This window comes from Coffea eugenioides, chromosome 5, assembly GCF_003713205.1.
Source record: "Coffea eugenioides isolate CCC68of chromosome 5, Ceug_1.0, whole genome shotgun sequence".
Taxonomy (NCBI): Eukaryota; Viridiplantae; Streptophyta; class Magnoliopsida; order Gentianales; family Rubiaceae; genus Coffea; species Coffea eugenioides.
The window spans coordinates 41,439,453-41,460,690 of NC_040039.1; the positions used below are offsets into that span (position 1 = coordinate 41,439,453).

The 21,238-nt window shown below is 35.8% G+C and overlaps 3 protein-coding genes across 3 annotated transcripts; 2 read left to right on the forward strand and 1 right to left on the reverse strand.

The window, feature by feature from the left end:
- Positions 1-241: 241 nt before the first annotated feature.
- On the reverse strand, positions 242-1,463 carry LOC113770354 (probable pterin-4-alpha-carbinolamine dehydratase, chloroplastic). The gene is made up of 2 exons (XM_027314776.1): positions 987-1,463; positions 242-528 (listed from the first exon to the last, which is right to left on the reverse strand). Exons 1-2 carry the CDS (start codon positions 1,356-1,358, stop codon positions 316-318), a joined length of 585 nt encoding a protein of 194 aa, XP_027170577.1. The 5' UTR covers positions 1,359-1,463; the 3' UTR covers positions 242-315.
- Positions 1,464-3,469: 2,006 nt separating this feature from the next.
- Positions 3,470-6,482, forward strand: LOC113770973 (putative late blight resistance protein homolog R1B-14). The gene is made up of 2 exons (XM_027315606.1): positions 3,470-5,205; positions 5,356-6,482. The coding sequence occupies exons 1-2, from the start codon at positions 3,554-3,556 to the stop codon at positions 6,266-6,268; spliced, it is 2,565 nt and encodes an 854-aa protein (XP_027171407.1). The 5' UTR covers positions 3,470-3,553; the 3' UTR covers positions 6,269-6,482.
- Positions 6,483-9,635: 3,153 nt separating this feature from the next.
- LOC113771673 (putative late blight resistance protein homolog R1A-3) lies at positions 9,636-13,412 on the forward strand. Its single transcript, XM_027316243.1, has one exon. It carries the CDS (start codon positions 9,636-9,638, stop codon positions 13,410-13,412), a length of 3,777 nt encoding a protein of 1,258 aa, XP_027172044.1.
- The last annotated feature ends 7,826 nt before the right edge of the window (positions 13,413-21,238 follow it).

Sequence of the window (21,238 nt, forward strand, 5' to 3'; positions counted from 1 at the left end):
AGCATGATTGAGCTTTTTCCAAATTACACTGTTAGTTTTACTATTAAATTAGTGAAGGAAAGAGTCTCCTTTTCCCCATCAAAACATTGTTGGAAGCACTAAGCATGTTTATCTTTTATAATTTGCTTCTGCAACTCTTCATTTTTGGTCTAGCAGGATCCCTTCTGATTGATATTGTCGTTAACAAATATCCGCAGTGAGTCTTAAATAAGTACTATTCAAAAATTAAACAAAACATTACTATTCAGAATTCAATATTTAGACAACTAAAAGCTGGTTCAGAAATAAGTAACCACAAATCTGAATTATTGTCTATTAGAGACATATGTGCTCACCAATTGAAGAAGTCCATAGTTCAGCTCTTAGTTGATTGGACTCCTCAAGGTGAAGACTAGGGAAGTGCCCTGTAGCACCAATAGCCTTGTATATCCTGTTGATCAGTTCAATCCCACATTGGAAATCTCTCAACTTCCATATGCATTGCAGCCGTAGCCCCTCTTCTCCATTTATCAATCTCCATCCAACAACCTACAAGGTAAATAAATGTACGTGTCCATAAGTGTTGAACCACATTAACATTTCTTGTTCCCTGGGGGTGAAAATTTTATAGTGAAACAACTACCCATGTCCATGCACTTCATTAGAAATGATACATACGCCACAACTTCACACAAGTAAAAGAATAACGCTTTTCATGCAGGAGCGTAACGCCTTCTTCTGTCATGAGCCGATCAAGGCATTGGTTAGAAGATAACCACTACACCTAATCATGCCTTCGAAAAGACATATTGACAGAATGAACAGATACATTTTGACAGTGTGTACACTCTATTACAAGTCCATCAGTGGAATGCACCCGAAGGTGTGCACTTTCACATTCTCATAGTACCACGCCTTTAAGCACTAACTAACAACTAACAACCATTTTTTTAAACCAATTGTACTAAAAACCCAGAAAATAATTCATGTAACTAATAATTTTTTACCTTGAGCAAGAGCTTCTTGGCTTCATCTTCAGAAATGGGCTGCTCATTAGGTGAGATGGGAGTACAATCTTGCTGGGCTAAAGACAGAGCAGTTGCAGTTGGGATCAAGATTTTATGCTCAGTATTCACATTCCCCAGTACTTTCTCCGCAAAATTGCTCTCAACTTCAGCCGGAAAAGGGTCCCTCGCCCCGAAATCCCCCAGAAAATCCGCCCCACTTGCAACTATCCCAGTACTTCTCCTCCTCCTCCTCTGATCAGTCTTGCAGCTGAAAAAGACGAAAGCAGCAGCAGACCTTTGACTTGAAAGAACACTGGGAAGAGATGAATTCAAAGAAAGAATAGAGCACAGATGGCTTGTGGAAGCAGCCATGATTATTGGTGGGAGAGCTGCAGCTAAACCTGCAGGAATGTGGATGGATAAGGAAGGAAGGAAGGATTATCTCTTTTCCGGTTTCTGCTTTCTCCTTGGGAACTCGAACCGGGTTTGGACATTATATGGACGGTACGGTTCCGGCGCCAGAAGACGTTAGTGGTTATAGTTAGATGGGCCCGTTGTGCATTATTTTTTGGTACTTGTACAAGTTTGAGGCCCATATTTTAAGACAAACAAATTTCTTTTTGTTTTTTGGTCGTTAAATAGAAAAATCAAAATTTTGACTAATTCTCCCAAAGCTAGCTTTTCACTAATTCGCCCAATTGATTGGAATCAAGCTTTAGTTTTTTTTTTTTCGTTTTTGTTTAGGAGAGAAGGGAGCACCTTTATTTTGTTTCGTTTCAACTCGTGATTTTTCTATTACTGTCTTTGGAGTTAGTTCAATCACTTTCTATTTGTCTAGCTTACCTAATGGGACAAATATTTAGGAATTTTTCTATTCATCTGACCTACTTAGCAAGACAAATAGTTAGGAACTTCTGCCTGACCTTACTTGACAGGACAAATGCTCATGACTAAATATCTAGTTATTGATAAAGACCAAAACTTCATAAGCTTATCGTGATTAATTGTTAATTATTGAATTAGTATGATTATGTATTTTTATGATAAAAATTTATTATAATATTAGCTTACTCATGTCAGCAGATGACACGAGTACCTGAACTATTTATTGGACAAGTCATATGCTTACTCCGTTTTGGAAATAATCAATGGCTATTACTAATTGCTTACGAATATAACCAATGGAAAATTTAGAAGTTCACATGTACAAAATTTTAGCTATTTTAATTTTGATGATTGTAGGCATGACGGTGTTATGTCCCGATTTTGGCACTTGACAATGCTCCCCCCTTTCAAAATAGAAGTATAACCTGTTTCTCCTTGAATAATCTCCCCAGTGTGCTCCCACAAGGCAAAGGATAACTCAGCCCCTGTCTGTAGTTGACTTTCTAAGCTTAGAGCTTTTCCCAATTGCTGGAAGAGAAGAGTTGTAAACTGTAAAGACTGTTTTCATTATTCCGAGCAATAATCATCGACTTCTTCCATTTCTATATTGAACTTATCATCCTTATTGTCAGATGGCCTCCAGTTGCCTTACTTCCATTTCAGCCGTCTTGAAAGATCTGCAGTTCCTGAAGAACAGCTGCCCAAAATCTCCAGAATGGGTGGAGGAGCTCCTTAGGTTGACAGACCTGGAAGCGCATCTAAGAATATTCAGAACATTTCTTCTGTGTGTGAGAAAATGGGGCGACGATGATGATGCAGTTCTAGGAGCACTGGTAGTTAGGATGAAAGATGCCATTTCCAAGCAGGGACGGCTGATTTTCACCACCTACAATTTTACTGTGGGCTATACATATCGTATCCGCGATTTAGGAGTTGTGCCCAGTGGTTTAAGATCTTTCCACCCAGAAATCAAGGAATGGTACTTGGTTTCTTCCGATTGGTCATCAAGGCAGTCTAGTAATTCCCAGGTAAAGAAAGATGACCTTATGGAAATCATGGGCTCTCTTCGGGAGAATCTAAATGATATTGTTTACGCAATGCATCTGTACAACAGTTTTAGAGAACAGGCTGAAGCCCTTGAAGAGATGCTAACATTCTTGAAAAACTTCATCTGTTTTGTCACACTTCATGGAGTTGAAGATATGCAATTGGGACCTTTATTGAGTCAGGTTGAATTTGTCGCTGTCAATGCAGCATCCCTCTCTTTTGCGTGGTTCTGTAAGGAGTCCATGTCTATCAAGGATGATACCTCGGACCTGCTGCAGAAGATTATTTATGCAGAACCGCAAGTCCATAAGACTTGTGTCCAGGCCCTGATAGCTTCAAAGTTATCACGACAATCATACTCGGAAACAGATGAGCATGTATTGAGAGGCTTCATCAATTCTCTTATATTTTATCTGTGGGAGATAATAAAGACCAGAGCTTGTCTTATGATCTCTCTGAAGGATCAACTTCGACTGCTTTTTGAGGGACTAATATCCTTCAGAACCATTCTCAAGAAGAACCTTAACAAGTTTGATGAAAAAATGAGATATCTAATTAGATTTGTGCTATGTGATGCGGGACTCGTAGCTTTTTCTATTTCTCTCAATGCCGAGAAAGACGGAGTGCTAAAGGACATGGATCTCGTGTCTTACCAAGATTTTCTGGAAAGGCTCAAGCTTATCAAGGCAGCAGTTGCAGAGACACGTCCAGAAACATCATCATCCAACTTTCCTAGGACCAATGAGTTGGGCTTTATTGCTTTTCTTCAAAAATATATGATGGAACTGACTAGTTCTGAGGCTGGTTCTGTTGCTCTTGTAAACTATCCAATTCAAACAATACAGGAAGAACTTATCTTCTTACACCCTTTCTTGGAGAAAATTGTGGAATTGCGCAATGAAGATGAGGAGCTCCAAGCATTTTGGGACCGTGTTGTAGAGGTGGCATACAAGGCAGAGTTTCTTATCGACTCCTTACTAGTTGGAGATGTTCTTGATTCTTCTTCCATATCATTTGATTCTATTGTAGAAGAACTTAAGATCATCAAAGCTGTGGCCATGAAGATTTTTGAGAGCAATAGACTTGATCTCAAAGTTAAGGAGGTTACGAAGTCACTAAATCACATGCCACCACAGTCAAGCAAGCCAATAATCAGTGATGTGGTGGTGGGATTGGAGGATGAGGCAACCTCAATAATCAATCGACTCACAAGAGGATCATCCCAACTGCAAATAATTCCTATTGTAGGTATGCCAGGACTTGGTAAGACTACATTAGCCAAAAAAGTTTACAATGATTCTTCAGTTATGTCGCATTTTTATGCACGTGCTTGGTGTACTGTCTCTCAAACGTATTACAAGAAAAATCTGTTGCTTCAAATTTTGACTTCTATTCATACCAAGCTTCATGACAAATTTGTTGAGATGTCTGAAGAAGATTTGGCTGCAGAAGTCAGAAGAGGTTTGCTAAGGACAAAATATCTCATTGTTTTGGATGATATATGGGACACTGAAGCATGGAACGCATTGGAAGCATCATTTCCTGATAACCGAAATGGAAGTAGAGTGATCATGACAAGTCGAAATCGTGATCTTGCTGCTCCGAGAGGTGAACTTGATGAAGGACCTCATTTCCTTCGTCCACTCACTCCTGATGAGAGTTGGGATTTGCTAAGTAAAAGGTTATTTCCTGGAAAAGACTTGCCTCCTCCAGAATTATGCGAACTCCGAATGCAAATCGTGGAAATGTGTCAAGGACTACCACTTACCATCGTCATTCTTGCTGGAATTCTAGCAAATGAGGACCAATATAGTTGGAAAAAGGTAGTGGAAGGTTTAAACTCGAGCATGCTCTCTAGTACAGAACAATGCACTGCTGCATTAGAGTTGAGTTACAACAATTTACCAGATTATTTGAAGCCATGCTTTCTATACTTTGGAGCGTTTCCTGAAGATCATGAACACGCTACAGAGAGGTTGAATTGGTTATGGGTGGCTGAAGGATTTGCACAAAAAACTCAGTTCAAGAGCGCAGAGGATGTGGCAAATGATCACATGATGGCTCTTATTAACAGAAGTTTAGTCATGGTTTCCAAACAAAGATCCATTGGTGGAGTCAAAACCTGCCGTGTTCACGATTTGCTTTATGAGTTTTGTGTAAGAAAAGGCAGACAGGAAAATTTTGTGCAGCTGGTGAGCGGGTATGATGAACTATATACTATCAGTGTGCCACACAATCTACGCCGCTTATGCATCAACTCTAATCCAGGACACTTTTGCAAGTCCAGGTTATTTGCTCCCACCATCCGTTCTCTACTATTCTTCAATAATCATGAAAGCTACCAACCTACTGTTACTGACATACCATTCCTTGTTGCCATCAAACTTGTAAAAGTGTTAGATTTGAGCCAATTAAATCTAGGTTCTACTTTTCCTAGAGAACTGGAATTACTTGTTCACTTGAGGTACCTGGCAGTTGTTGGAGATCTGGAGTCAATTGCATCATCAATGTCCAATCTCTTGAATCTGGAAACTTTAATTCTGGAAACGTTTGATAGCGCTGTCTCACTACCAGATACTATATGGAATCTTAAGAAACTGAGGCACTTGGTATTAAAAGGCGACTGCCTAGATGAATATTGTGAGCTTCAGTTGCCCACCTACAATCTTGAGAATGCTGAACATTTGTGTGATTTGAATACGTTGTCCAGAGTAATGCTTCCTTCTTGGGATACCATTGACAAGATGTTTAGAAAATTTCCCAATATCCACAAGCTCAAATGCAGTTTCTACGAGGCTAATGATTCTAGGGATTCAGCTGACAAGGTTCTAGCGCTTGACTTCTTAAGTGGACTAGAATCACTCACTCTCAAGTTCATTAACCATACAGGTGTTCTATGCCAGTTTGAGTTTCAATTTCCTTTGACAATTAGAAAATTGACTCTATCCGGCTTTCTCTTCCCTTGGAGCAAAATATCAGAAATTCAAAATCTACCCAATCTTGCAGTTCTCAAATTACTCGATGGGGCCTTTCAGGGAAAAATATGGAGCATGGAAGAAGAAGAGGGGTTCCCTAAAGTTAGTTTCTTGAAAATTGCTTCCCTGGATATTGTCAATTGGACAGCCTCCGAGTACATGGACTGTTTTCCTAGTCTAAGGAAATTAGTATTGGAAGATTGTCAGTTTTTGGAGGAGATCCCTTCTGGTTTGGGGAGCTCAACTCTTGAAACAATTGAGGCCTCTGATTGTCCCTTCTCTGCAAGTTTCATACAGCCACTTCGGGAGGAGCAAATGGATATGGGAAATACTGATCTGAAGATCCACATTTCATCCTCTAAAATGAATTACTGATCTTCTCAAGCATGTCTAGTTTGGGCAGCCAATTTACTCATTTTACATGTTGTTTTTCTTTTAAATCCATTGCTTTTGTACTACTGGTGGTTTTGTTGCATCGGTCTAGCATCAAGATTATTCATGCCATTTCAATATTCTCTATTCTGTCTCAAGTCAGTGTTGGTAGGATCACTTCCCAGTTTTTATGTTGTTCTAAAGATTTAGATCAATGAAGCTGCTGGATTTTTTTCCTCTCAAACTTTAGTTATGATTCCAAAAATGTTTCACAACTTATTTGAGTTAATACTGCTCAGATGCACTATAAATACGATTTTTTCATCCAATTAGAAATTTTGTTCCAATAAGCAATTGATCCATTAACCATAGTAAGAACTAATATTATACTCGTTTAGTATAATTTCGCTAGTATAACTTGTACAATTTTCAAATACTCTAAAGATTGGTTGTATTTGTCTACAAAAATACAAAAGATATAATGAACTTTGCTTGGAGTATTCTTCAACGTTAATATTTCAATCGATGATAAAATTTGAAGACTTTTATTAAGATAAATATGTATTTTAGTAGTAATGTATACTGTATAGAACAACAAAGACTTGTATCATACCCTTTTTCCATATATGTAAATATAAGATAAAAAAAAAGTTATCAAATTATAATTAATTGTAATATTTCATACTTGCAAAAATGTTAAAAAATCAAAGGTTATTATAGCATAACATCTAAAAACCATAATAACTTTTGTCTTTTTTGTATTTTTATTGGGTGTTTTAGTGTATTTTTTGACATGTTTCTGTAGTTGATGTAGTAGGAAAAAAAAGTATTGTTTTTCAAAACATGGCACAAGATCATTTGCCAAACACACCCTAATGTTTAAAATTTTTAATGGTCACACCACAATTTTCTTACTGTAAAATTTGGCAATGCAGAACAAGCCAATCACCACTCGCTTCTGAGCACTCATCATTATGTAATTTTATTATCCTTAGGGAGCAGTGAAAAATACTAGCGTCATTGTCACCTAAGAATTTGCCCCAAACCAATGCCAATATGTTACTCATAATTTCTCGCTTGTGCAACTTGGAAATATTCATATGGAAAAAATACAATTTTAGTCTCCAATATTTAGTACCTATGCAATTTTAATCCTTAAAGTTTTAATGAAAACAAATTTAGTCCCATATTTAGCACCTACACAGCTTTAATCCCTAAAGTTTCGGCAAGGAAAATTTTGGTCCCCCAATGTCTTGATTTTAAAGTAGATTCTAAACAAGTGAAAATATGTTTGCAATTATTGATAAAATCTAGTCATGTGTCCATTTATTGAATTTAATAATAAAAAAGTAAAATAGCGGCTAAATCCGAACGACAAACTTAAGGACTAGTAACTCACGTGTTAACACGTGAGTAACTAATTAATCATAAAAAAAATTAGTTAAGCTAAATAATTGAAACCAGTTGGATCACTCAGTTCATCGATCCAAAACTCATTTTCTAATTTAAACCCAATGACCCCAAGCCAAAGACCTTAACGCTCAATTTTTGCATTTAGTTTAACAAACCTTTTTTTTCTACTTTCCTAATTAATTAGTGACTCACGTGTCATGATGTGAATTATTCTTATTGTGTTAAAATTGACCGTTGTTTTGCGTCTTCTTCTATAAAATCAATTTAATGAATTTGATTCTGTTTATAATTGACAAAAATCCTTCAATTGTCCTAATTTTGTTTCAAATTTAGGTTGAGTAGTAAGGTGAGAGGAATTATAAGTAGGAGATCCTGAATTCAATACCTCCCGCTTACAGAAAAAAAAAAAAAGAAAAGAGTTTCAAATTGAAAACCCGAGTACTGGATATGTTTTTACGGAAACTGTACGGAATCAATTTTTTGTTTTAATCAAAACTTTAGGACTAAAGTTTCAGAAGTGTCAAATTTTAGAAATCAAAACTATATTTATCCCTTTCCATATTTAACGTAAGCTACCGCTAGGTAAGACCGCAAGAGGCTGGTGTGATTTCAAGTCAACTGCATTGGGCTTTTCATGGTCGAAATGAGGCCTAATAGATTTTGCCTCATTCAGCCCGTTGATTTGAGTTCAAATCAGCAGCATAGAAGACTCTCTGGCCCTTGAATCAAATCAAGTCAACGGTCTACCTGGCCTCATTTGGTCTGCCCATATTGTATATTGATCAAAATAATAATCATAAAGATCTAGCTAGCTTTCATATATATTTTTTTTTAAATTACTGAGCCCGAGAGGGATGGAAAAGGGTGATCGAGAGAGATAAGTTTTCATACTGGCTTGCCCTTGTGGGGTTTGCCATCCCACATCGGTTCTGGGGGGGTTTGGGTTTGGTTTATAAGTCCCTGGGAGGACCTCAAGAGTTGTCGGCTTTTGAGGTTTCTTCTGGGATTAGGTTTATAAAAGCCGAATTTCTAGACTTCAGTTTAGAAAAGGTCAAGAGAGAGATAAGTTTTCATGGAAATTTACACGTAAACTAATTGAATCACACAATTGAAAGCAGATGCAAAGTCTCTTTCTTCAAGTCAGATTGGTTGCTTACATCAATAAAAATTTTGCCATGTTGTAATATAATAATTTCTCATCACTGATTGGTAACCTTCAAATTGGAAATTAAAATTTTCCAGTCGCATTCAGCAAGTTGTCGGGAATAGAACTACTAAATTGATCGAATGGCCAATGGAGAACTCTTAGAGTTTTCCCATTATTCAGGTTCAAGATTTAGAATTTTGGAAATGACTCTTAAAAAGTCTCCTTGTTGTCAGGTTTGCAGTTAGAATCATAGCTGGGGATAGAAATGATACGAAGGAGGGTAGGAGCTAAAAAAGAAAAAAAAAAGTTATCGGGGATGGGATCAAAAATAAATAAATCCCTAAAAAGAAATAAATAAATAAATAAAAGAAAAGGAAAACTACATCAGTGAGGCTACATGTACATATGTACAGGTTGATTACTAAACCCGAAGGCAAGTTCATTGACTTTGGATAAAATAATGTCAGTGCAGAGCCCAATAATTCAGAAGCTCTCCATTTCTTCTATGATGGCAAAATTAAATAACTACGTCCAGCTAAGAACAGGATAAAGAAAAATCTAATAACTATATGTTCGCCAAGCATCCATAACCAACATGGTTGGAAGCTATCAATGAACCTGCAATCTTACTTCCAAACTCGAGAGTTTTCCTAGTTTCCAGTAGTGACTATATAGGCACTACTAATTTCTTGAGTAACTTTGATTTCTCTCTCTCTCTCTCTGCTCTCTTTTAAAAAATATAGGAGTTATTTCAATCCATCTCTAAATTGGATTGACTTTTGGTTCCCTTATCAATCTTCCTTTCACCAGATGGCCTCCAGTAGTCTTACATGCATTTCTTCCATCTTGGATGATATGCAGTTGCTGGAGAACAAATGTCCAGACTATACAGATCATGATTTCGCAAGCCTGAAAGGGGGGCTAAGAATTTTGAGACCATTCCTCATGAGTGCGAGAAAGTGGGGCAACAATGATGACGAAAATCTAGCAGCTCTTCTATTAGGCACTGAAGCTGCCATTTCCAAAACTGGAGAGAAGATCCATTCATTTTGTCTTCGTTTGGAACTGGAAGGTCGAGTTTCTGCCAACGATCTGCGGACTCTGGTCTTTGATTGTATGGCAGACTTTCCTTCCGATGAAGATATAAAGGGGTGGTACTTCGTTTTCTCATATCGCTCGTTAAAGCAGTCTAGTAACAATTCACTGATGAAAACAGAAGACCTTATCGAATTCATGGATTATCTTCTGGAGAGTTTTAGGGACGATCATTATGATATAGGTGTTCTGTTTGAAGCTGTAGAAGGACCAACCGAAGGCCTTGAAGAGAAGCTGGCGTTCTTGAAGAACTTCATCAGTTTCGTTGCACTGCACGGGATTAAAGATGAGCAATTGGGACCTTTATTGGCTCACACTGAACTTATCGCTGTCAATGCAGCATGCCTCAGTTACTGGTCGTGCTTTGGCGCAGATGATGAACTGTACTTATCAATCAGGGATGCTACGATGGAAGGGCTGCAGAAGATCATTCCTGTGGAATCCCATGTCCATGAGACCTGTGTCCAGGCTCTGATTGCTTCAAAGTTATCAGCACGATCATATGTGGAAGCAGATGAGCAGATATTGAGGGAGATCATTGATTCTCTCCTATGTAATATTTGGTGGATGCTCAAGTCTGGTACTTGTCGCATGATCTCTATTAAGGATCAACTGCAAATGCTTTGTGATGGACTAAGATCTCTAAGAACCATTTTGAAGGAGAAGGAGAAGCCCAACAAGTTTAATGAGAAAATGAGAGATCTTACTGGACTCGTGATCTGCGATGCGGGACTTGTTTTTTTAACTCTTTCTCTGAATGCAATCAATGATGGATGGGTCAAGGAAATGGATCTTGTGCCTTTAGATCTGCTGGAAAGGATTAAGCTCATAAAGGCAACAATTGCAGAGGAATGTCCAGGAACATCACCATTCAACTTTCCCAAAACTAATGAGTTGGGCTTTGTTGATTCTCTTCTAAAGTATATGATGGATCTGAAAAGTCCTGAGGCTGGCACAGCTGCTCTTGTAAATCATAGAGTTCAAACAGTCCAGGAAGAGCTTGCCTTCTTTCCCTCTTTCTTGGGGAAAATTGTGGATTTGTGCAATGAAGATGAGGAGCTCCAATCACTTTGGGATCGCGTGGTGTACTTGGCATACAGGGTGGAGTTTCTCATGGATTCCTTACTAGTTGGGGATATTGTAGATTCTTCTTCAATTTCATTTGATTCCATTGTAGAAGAAATTAAGATCATCAAATCTGAGGCCTTGAAGATTTCTGATAGCAAAAGACTTGATGTCAAGGTTAAGGAAGTTACCAAGACACTCAATCACCAGCCGTCACCGGTATTTAAGCCAACAATCAATGACTTGGTGGTAGGAATCGAGGATGAGGCGGCATCTATAATCAATCGACTCAGAAGAGGATCAAACCAGGTGCAAATTGTTCCAATTGTAGGTATGCCAGGACTTGGTAAGACCACTTTGGCTAAAAAGGTTTACAATGATTCGAATGTGATGTCTCATTTTCACGTGCGTGCTTGGTGTACTGTTTCCCAAGATTATCACAACAAACATATGTTGCTTCAAATTTTGACTTCTCTAGATTCCAAGCTTCCTGACAAATATTTTGAGATGAGCGAAGAAGATCTGGCATTAGAAGTCAAAAAACGGTTGCAGAAGAATAGATACCTCATTATTTTGGATGATATATGGGAGACTGAAGCATGGAACGGATTGCAAGCCACATTCCCTGATAATGGAGATGGAAGTAGAGTTATCTTCACAAGTCGATATCATGATATTGCTCCACAAGATAAACTTGACAAAGAACCTCACCGTCTTCGTCCACTCACTCATGATGAGAGTTGGGATTTGCTGACAAAAGAGTTATTTCCTGGAAATTTGCCACCTCCAGAATTATGTGAACTTCAAATGCAGATCGTGGAAATTTGTCAAGGGCTACCACTTACAATTATCATTCTTGCTGGAATTCTTAAAAATGTGGACAGACAAGGTTGGAAAGAAGTTGTAGAAAGTTTAAGTTCGAGCGTTGTTTCTAGTACAGAGCAATGCACTGCTACACTAGAGCTGAGTTACAACAACTTAGCAGATAATTTGAAGCCATGCTTCCTGTACTTTGGAGCATTTCCAGAGGACCATGAACACAATCTTGATAAGTTGATTTGGTTATGGGTCGCTGAAGGATTTGCCCAGAAAAGTCAGTTCAAGAGTGCAGAGGATGTGGCAGATGATTACATCATGGATCTAATAAGCAGAAGCTTAATCACGGTTTCTAAAAGAAGATCCACTGGTGGGATCAAAACTTGTCGTATTCACGACCTGTTACATGAGTTTTGTGTGAGAAGAGCCAGAGAAGAAAATTTTTTTCAGCGGGTAAGTGGGTATGATGAACTGCAGGCATTCAGTATGCAACACAACCTACGCCGCCTATGCATTCACTCTGAGCCAGAACACTTTTGCAAGTCCAGATTATTTGCTCCCACCATTCGTTCTCTGCTATTCTTCAGTCATGATGAAAGGTACAAAAAAAAGATGTTCCATCTATCATTCATTTTTGGCATCTTTAAACTTGTTAGAGTGTTAGATTTGAGCCACATAAGTCTAGGTTCTGCTTTACCAAGAGAACTAGAATTCCTTGTTCAGCTGAGCTATCTGGCAGTTCTAGGCACCATGAAGTCCATTCCATCATCCATAGCCAATCTAACAAACTTGGAAACTTTCATTGTGGGAACATTTTCTCGTATTGTTTCACTGCCAGATACCATATGGAATATGAAGAAACTAAGGCATTTGCACATTAGGAGAAGGTATAGGTATTATTCTACTTTTCGGTTGCCCACCAACAATCTTGACGATGCTGCACAGTTATGGAATTTGGTTACCTTCTCTGACGCAATTCTTTCTTCATGGGAGAACGTGGACAAGATATTGAGAAAGCTTCCCAATATTCGCAAGCTGAAATGCAGCATCGAACTCCTTGAATCTGATTATCCTGCTTCGGGTGCATCCGACAAGATTCTAGTACTTGATTTTCTAAGTCAACTAGAATCACTCACTTTGAAGGCGAAAGGTTATGTTCAATGCCAGTTTGAGTTTCAATTCTCTTCCACCATTAAAAAGTTGACTCTGTCGCGCTTTTACTTCCCTTGGAGCAAAATATCAGCAATCGAAAATCTACCTAATCTTGAGGTTCTCAAATTACTTCGCGGAGCATTTGAGGGGGAAGAATGGAACATGGAAGAAGAGGGGTTCCCTAAAGTTAGTTTCTTGAAATTAGCTTCCCTGGATATTGTCAAGTGGACCGCCTTTGAGTGCGAGGAATGTTTTCCAAGTCTAAGGAAATTAATTTTGGAAGACTGTCACTATTTGGAGGAGATCCCTCCCTGTTTGGGGAATTCAAGTCTTGAAATAATTGAGGTGTCTGATTGTCCCTACTCTGCAAGTTTTATAAAGCCACTTAAGGAGGAACAAATGGACTTGGGAAATACTCATCTGAAGATCTGCATTTCATCCAGAGAAATGGACGACTAATGTGCTCAAGTATGTTTAGTTTGGGCAGCCAATTCACTCATTTTACTTTTCTCAATATTTTTTTTTTTACTTTTTTACTGTAACTGGTTGTGTTGCATCAGTCTAACATCAAGATCAAGTTATTCATGTTGTTTTAATGTTCTTTGTCTTGTGTCAAACTGTGGGGTGAGATCATTTCCCTGGATATTTGTTGTTTTTAAAGATTCAAATGAATGAAGCAGTTGTTTTTGCGTTTGTCAATTTTAGTTATGCTTCCAGAAAATGTTGCACATTTTCTTTTGGTTTGGTGGGTTATGGTGCACTTTACCCTTTCTTTAAATTAATACCAATTAGCCGCGATATAACTACAAATTTAGTCAATCTTTTCATACCATTAGTAATTTGTTGCAAAAAGAATGAATGTGATCAACTAATCTAAGTTAGGGTTGAAAGACAAACCAAATTACTTACTACTCAAATTGGGTTCAACTAGGTAAAAACTTATTCGACTTTGGTTCCGCAACTAATCAAAATAAATTTGAACAATGTTTTATGTTTGATAATTGTTTAAACTCGGTTCAAATTCGGTTTGATTAGTATAAAATTAAAATTTATAAACAAAAAATTTCAAGCCACTTGAGCTCAACTCAATAAATGCTCTTTTGAGTTTCATTCGACAAGTAAGTAAATCAAGTTTGAACATGATTTTGAACTCGATAAAATAGTCAAACAAACTTGAACAGTACAATATAATCCTTGATTAAAATTCATTGACATCCCAAATCTGAATATTATCATTTATACAGCTCCTTTTCATTGTCTTTTTGTACAATTTCTTAGTCTAATTGTTCAAGTTCTAATCTTCCCAACTCCTACCCGTGGTTCAACAATATAACCAGCGATCTCAAATCTGTTTGGTTTAGCGTTCCTGCCGTCCAACGCGAGCACAATAATAAGAATTGATTAATTATCAAATGCACCCTTAGAATCTCAAGAAGGTACTAAATGCCTTAAAAATACTCTTGCTCGAGCAACTTGCATTTCTAGACTAGAATTATTAGGATTACCAAGATTCTAACCAGGATTAACAATTTTTTCAGACTAGGATTATCAGACTAATTCATCTGAAAGATGGATCAAAACCGCGTTGTCACTGATAGGTTCCCATTGCTCACTTAATGATTTCATTATAGTAATTAATGAAACAACAAAACCCTCGCCAGCTAGATGCATCATGATACACTAACAACAGTATAATACAGGGTACTACTCCTCGGTTCAATGGAATTCAACTATTCTATTAACCATCATAAGATAAAGGCCTGACTGCAGGTCAAGAATTTTAATAGCTTTATCTACAGTAAAATCCAAAGAGTGTGTACATAGCATATGGTGGAAGTCACTCCCTTAAACCCTCCTTGATCCAATTGAGCCGTAAGAGTAACGGTACATACATTTCGTTTAGAGGTAGGATCGAACATTTCAATTTTAGACTTAACAAGGTATGTGTTTGATATGCACATAATTCCATGAATTGACCAAATTACCCTTCTCTTGCTATTTGAAATCTTTTAAAGTTTTGAACAAACATTTAGCAAATAAAATAGTTAACATGAACTCTGGATAATTAAACATTCATAACACTTTAAAACTACAAAAAAATAAAGTACAATGTACTTAACAATTATGTTTTTCGATACATTGGTATTTGTAATTAATATATAAAACACAATAGACATATGCTAATATATATATTGAAATAAAATTCAATTATGATAATAAACAAAAAGTAGCACAAAATAGAATTTTGGCATTATGGGGAATAACTAGATTGTTTTAGAAGATTTTTCATCAAGAGTAAGGTCATGTTTGATAACTTAATTCAGCACTTCAATTTAATAGATTCAAATCTTAATATGTTTAGACACGTTTGATAACAAAAAATTGAACATCCGAATTAATTAAGTGGCACTGAATTTTTTAGGCAAAATTTGCTCTGAAAAATAAGTGATAAGCTAGTCACTTATCACTGAATGTGATATATACTCAAATATATTTAATTTAATATTTAACAATTTAATAGTTTAATGAATTCAGATATCAAACTTTAGATTTCAATTTTTAGACTTTAGTTTTATCAAACACGCCTTAAGTAAATAAAATTTTGATAATGAAGAATGTGTAGGGTAATTTGGTCATTTGACAAAACCATACGTGTATGACTGATTTCAGCCAAAGATTGAGCTTTCTGATCCAATTATACCTGATTGCAAAAATTGTAATAACACTAAACCATATATGGTACACATGATTGATTTTTTCAAGGGTAAGTAACTAAATTTTTTCTTGTTAGGGGCTTGTGTTGTTGTGTAGGTGGTTGTGTGTTCAATTCTTGGTAGGGACACAAATGCTTCCTTTTTACTATATTAATAAATTAGGAATGGCATTGCATCCCTCTTCTGTGTTCGGAATTTTTTTCACAAAATAAAATTTTGATGATTAACTTGTGGGGTAACTAGCGGTCACTTGACCAAACCATGTGTGTTGCACATATATTGATTTCAGCCAAAGATTGAGCTCTTTGATCCAATTGTACTTGATTGTGAAAATTGTAATAACACAAAGAGTGGATCGGTTCAATTAATGTTCAGGGAGGTAATTTAGGAAAATTTACTTTTTAAAGGGGTTTATTGAAATTAACCCTAGGAAAATTTTGAAGGTTTAATATCAAAGTAGATGTTATGATTACTATGGTCTTTTTTTTTTTTTTTTTTGGGAAAAAAAGAAAATGTACAATGGTTACCATTGTTTCAGACCATGACTTAGATAGGGACTCAAGGGCGGTATCTGAAATTATCCCTAAAAGTTATACAAGATGTGAATTTAGATTTTAGGAGTGTGGATTTAATATCACCCTTTTTAAAATTTGTTTTCGAGGACCTTACCGGAGGAGACCTCAGCCTGTTGAAGAGCTTCATGAACCTGTCCAATGAAAAGCACTACAAAAAAAGGACAATTTTCCATGGAAATCTGCACGTTAAGCAATAGAATTAAAATTGAAAGCAGATGCAAGGCCTCCTCCTTCAAGTCAGATTGGTTTCTTATATCATTAGAACAATTTGTCATGTCGTAATATAATAATTTTATCTTTCTTTTTGCCTTTATCTATTAGCCAATGATGTCCTTCTTGTTAGTTTACATGTGCCATTTCATCTCTCCAACTTTATAAAATTCGCCCGGAATTGTACGAAAAAACTTGAATCGAAAAAATAAAATTCAAATTCACAATGTAAGACGAACTTTGGTGGTGCTATATTTCGAATGATCACGTCTTCATATTGTGTGATTTCGCAAATATTGTGTGAGTCCTTAGTTTTTCACGAAGGTAGAGAGTTTACCGGTTGCAATAATAACTCTGTGTATGAATATGTGCATAAATACACAAAACTTCAGTTCTAGATGACCTTCACATTGGTGAAACTTTCATGAAAATCTCCATGTCAAAACCACGTTAATTTTTTTTTCATATGTTCAGTAAGTTGTATAAGAGGCTTATTATTTTCTTTTTGTCAGAAAAAGTTCGGGTGGATTTTGATTTCAATTATCATTATGAATCAGAATATGATTTGATTTTAGGACTATAAATCATTGATAGAAGTTCTTATAAATCATTCATCAATACAACTTTTACATAAACAGCCAATTTAACACATGATATTTTGTAAAAAAATAATCCACCCTCGCTAGAGATAAGCCAACTTGCGTTGGCTTCAAGGGGTCAATCAAAAACAAAGAGGTTATGATTTTGAGCAAGTTGTTCAAACTATTTGGACAAAAAGTAGAGAAAAATAAACGAATAAAAAATAGAATCATTGACTTTTTGCATATTCCGAAAGACCAAAACCAACCCCACGGAGTCCATACATTGGTTTGTGAGGCCACATGCTTCATTTTTCAATACAAGCTTTCAATTTTCTCTATGACTTGCTGAGTCTGAGTCTATAAGATCAGTTTTCTATGTCCACCAAAGATTTACCAATAAATTTTTTCATTATATATATATATAAATATATATATATATATATAAGGAGTATTTTGCGTTAGTGTACACAAATTTTCATCTGCCTCATGGAGGGTAATTCAATAAATAAATTTATCATTATTTAATTGGTCAAGCAAATTGTACAAGTTTCTAATGTATGGGTATGTAGAAAATAACCATTTCACCCTTTATTTAGTGATGCAACATGCTGGGCACGTAGGGATCTAGTGTTTATGGTTAGTTTTTATCGAAAAATTTTGCTCTTAATTTTGTACACTAAACTGTTCCATTTGTGTAAAACAACTATTTTTTTTGGGTTAGAATTTCATAGTAATTAATCATTGAGGAGTTGTTAACGAGCATGGCGATTAGTGAAGGAATTTTGTGTGCTAACCGTTACTAGGGTAAATCTCTGTTTGCTTCAATTTTTGTATAAGCACAATTATGCAAATTTCATTACAACTTTTCATTATGTTTGAGCACAATTTTCTGATCCAAGTGGAAACTTTTACAAACATAAAACTGGGAGTGATTGACGTTTTACGTCTTAGAACAGAACCGGTGGAGTCCCTATCTAAGTCATAACTGCATCTGTGAGGCCACATGAACAGGTTGATTATTGAATGCAAGTTCATTGACTTCAGATTAAACAAATGCAAGTGCAAAGCTAAGAATAGGATAAAGAAAGATTAATATCAGCTAGATGTGAAATACACATTTGCAACAAAGTTTCTGCAAAGAAAAGGCCAAATTATCCGAGAAATTTCTAAAATTATGATGACTTTTAAAAAAATTCTACAAAGGGGGTATTTTGCGTATGGTTTTCTGTTTTTGAGGTCTTCGCATTTAGCAAATGCGAGTTGTTTGAGCTCGCATTTGCTAAATGCGAAGTCTCCCGAAATTATTCTCCAACCGAAATATAAAAAATAAAAAAAAACAGACCTTGCATTTGTGAAATGCGAGGTATATGACCTCGCATTTCACAAGACCAAAGAAGATTCCTTGTCCAGTGAACGAAGCTGCAATTTTACACTTATGATTATTGCTCAAACAATAATCATAAGCAACAAGCCGTGCGTGCTTCATCATGCGAGTGATAAAGTATTCACTATGTACCATCTTAAGGTTCTTTCCAACATTGGCTTCTAGATTTTGCCTAAAAAATTGTTGTTTTTGCTTCAATTGTAATGCTATTTTCCCTTGTTTTATGATTTCACTGTAAATTATGAAATGATTTACAATTTGCAATGCAAATTTCTACAAATTTTACTACTTAAGGCTCTAAATTCATCACAACTGGGAAAAAAAAGATCCCATAATATTGACATCAATAGTTGATAATAATCTGGGGCAATAAATCATAACCAAACTAGCAAGCTTTTTGGTTGGACTGTATCTTGCATCCGATAGATACGAATTCATAGAAAATTACATCAAAAAATTTTAATATATTTTAAATTACTTTTTAAATTTGTTTATTTGTTAAATTCATTCTTAATAATTTATCATAAACTCTTTGTTATTAAAAAATATATGTAGGTGATGTCGTAAAGTGTATTAATCTAGTAATTCAATAATTTAAGTATCTATAAACCAATTGAGAATTCCTCGCTGCTGAATTACTTATATTAAAAGTAACATATTATATACCACATAAAAAAGAAAAGTTAGCAATTATTATTTGCAGCGAAATTAAAAATAAGAATGAACAAGAATAGTATTTTATTTTTTTGTTATTGATACTACTAATAATTGATTAATCAATTTCTCAAATTTGCTATTATATATTGGAAAAATTAAATTTCTTAAATGACATTGGCCCCCGTTGGATTAGCTGTTTTTAGGGTTATTTTTCAAAAGTAGCACTGTAGCATTTTGTTTTTCAAATACAAGTCCGTTTGGATTAATTGTTTTTGGGGTTGTTTTTGAAAAACTAAATAAAAAAAATTTGCTGTAGATGTTTTTTGGATTATTTTGTTCACGTATTTTTAAAACATATTTTTGCGTATTTCTATAATTTATAATTTTTATATTTATATACATTTATCCATTTATAATACATTTATGAATATATAAGAATATGTAAATGTATAAATGTATTATATTACATATAATACATAATATAAATATATTTATAAATGTATAATTAATATAAATGTATAAATTATAAATGAATATTATGTAAATGTATAAATTATAATTTATAAAAATATTTATAATATTATGTATAAATGTATAATTAATATTATTTATAATTTATAATTTTTATTGTTTAAATATTTATATACATTTATGCATTTATACCATCAAAACTTAACTAATGAGAGGGATTTATTCATACTCCATTTTATTTTAATAGTGAAAACGCCTTTTTACGCGAAAATCGACACTTTTAGGTGAAGATTCCCGGTTACTCAACATTTCACTTATTCAAATTGCTAAGCATACTCTTAATTCCGATACCTTTTTACGCGAATGTCGACATTTATAGATGCCAACCCCCGGTTACTCGGTATGTGAATCATAAATGTATAAGATTAATATATATATTTATTCTCTCTCTCTCTTTTTTTTTTTGAAATGATTTCTTTTCCCTCTAACATCATTAAAGGAAGAATTTGGCCTTGTTTTGACTATATCAATCACTTAACCTTGCAAATTTGTAAGCATAATTTTTCTTATTTAACCGAATATACTTTCTAAGCATAATAATTCTTTCCAAACAAAATAAGGACTAAACCTTCCAAAATACATATAGCATTCTATCCAATGGAAGAGTTTGAGCACTTAAAATGCGAACATTTTGGCCATTAATATTGGAAAATATTTTTAGAAAAATTTTGACAGAGTTTCCCATAAAAATGGACAAAACTCCCTGCCAACAACCTCAAGACAATATTTCCAAATAAAAGTTTAAGCCATAGACAATCAAATTCATACATTTCAAGACACAATCACCCACAAAATAAAGTAATCCCTCCCCCACACTTAAAATCTACAATGTCCTCATTGTAGAGGAAGGTACAAGAAAACGAAACTTTCCACTTGGTAAGTGGTGATGCAGTTAGAAGCCCTTAATCCTCACGACCATCCAAATTCTGTCATGCTTGAAACATCAAGGGTACTAAACAGTGTAAGTAATACAAGAAAATCCAATAAGAAAACTACAAAGTTTGAACCGAACACAATAAAAGAAAAATAAAGCAATAAAAGATGGAATCCTCGAAAGGTCTTCATGACTGCTCAGAACGAGGGTCTACTGCCTCCTCAACTCCCTGAGATGTACCAGTAGGCCCCTCCTCTTGATGAGGGGTAGGAGTAGGTGAGCGGTGAATGTGGAAATGATCTTCCATCGCTCGAAGACGACGATCCTGCCTGTCTAGTCGCTCAGTTATCATCCGCTCGGTCTGGTCAATGCGCTCCATGACACGTGTCTCCATGCAGCAGATGGCATTGAGGATCTCTTGCAACTTGGATCGCGGTGGAGGCGGTGGTCGAGGAGTGGGAGGAGGAAGGGTCTGCTGTGCCTCCGTCTCTTGAGCTTGCTCTTGTGGTTCAGTGTGAGGTGGAGGCTGAGTGGAGGTCGAAACTTCTCGTGTGTCCCGAACTAGAGCAGCTCCAAAATCCGTAGGAATGCCTAAAGCCTTGAGTATAGAGGCATTGACCTCTTCAGCAGACCGAGTCACCACTGCTCGTTCGGTTCCAAGAGGAACCTTGAGCTTCTCAAAAATGAGGGAGAGGAGACGGGGGAACCCGAAACATGTATCGCCGGCCCTCATGCGAGCTGTGGTCCTCATGTAACTGA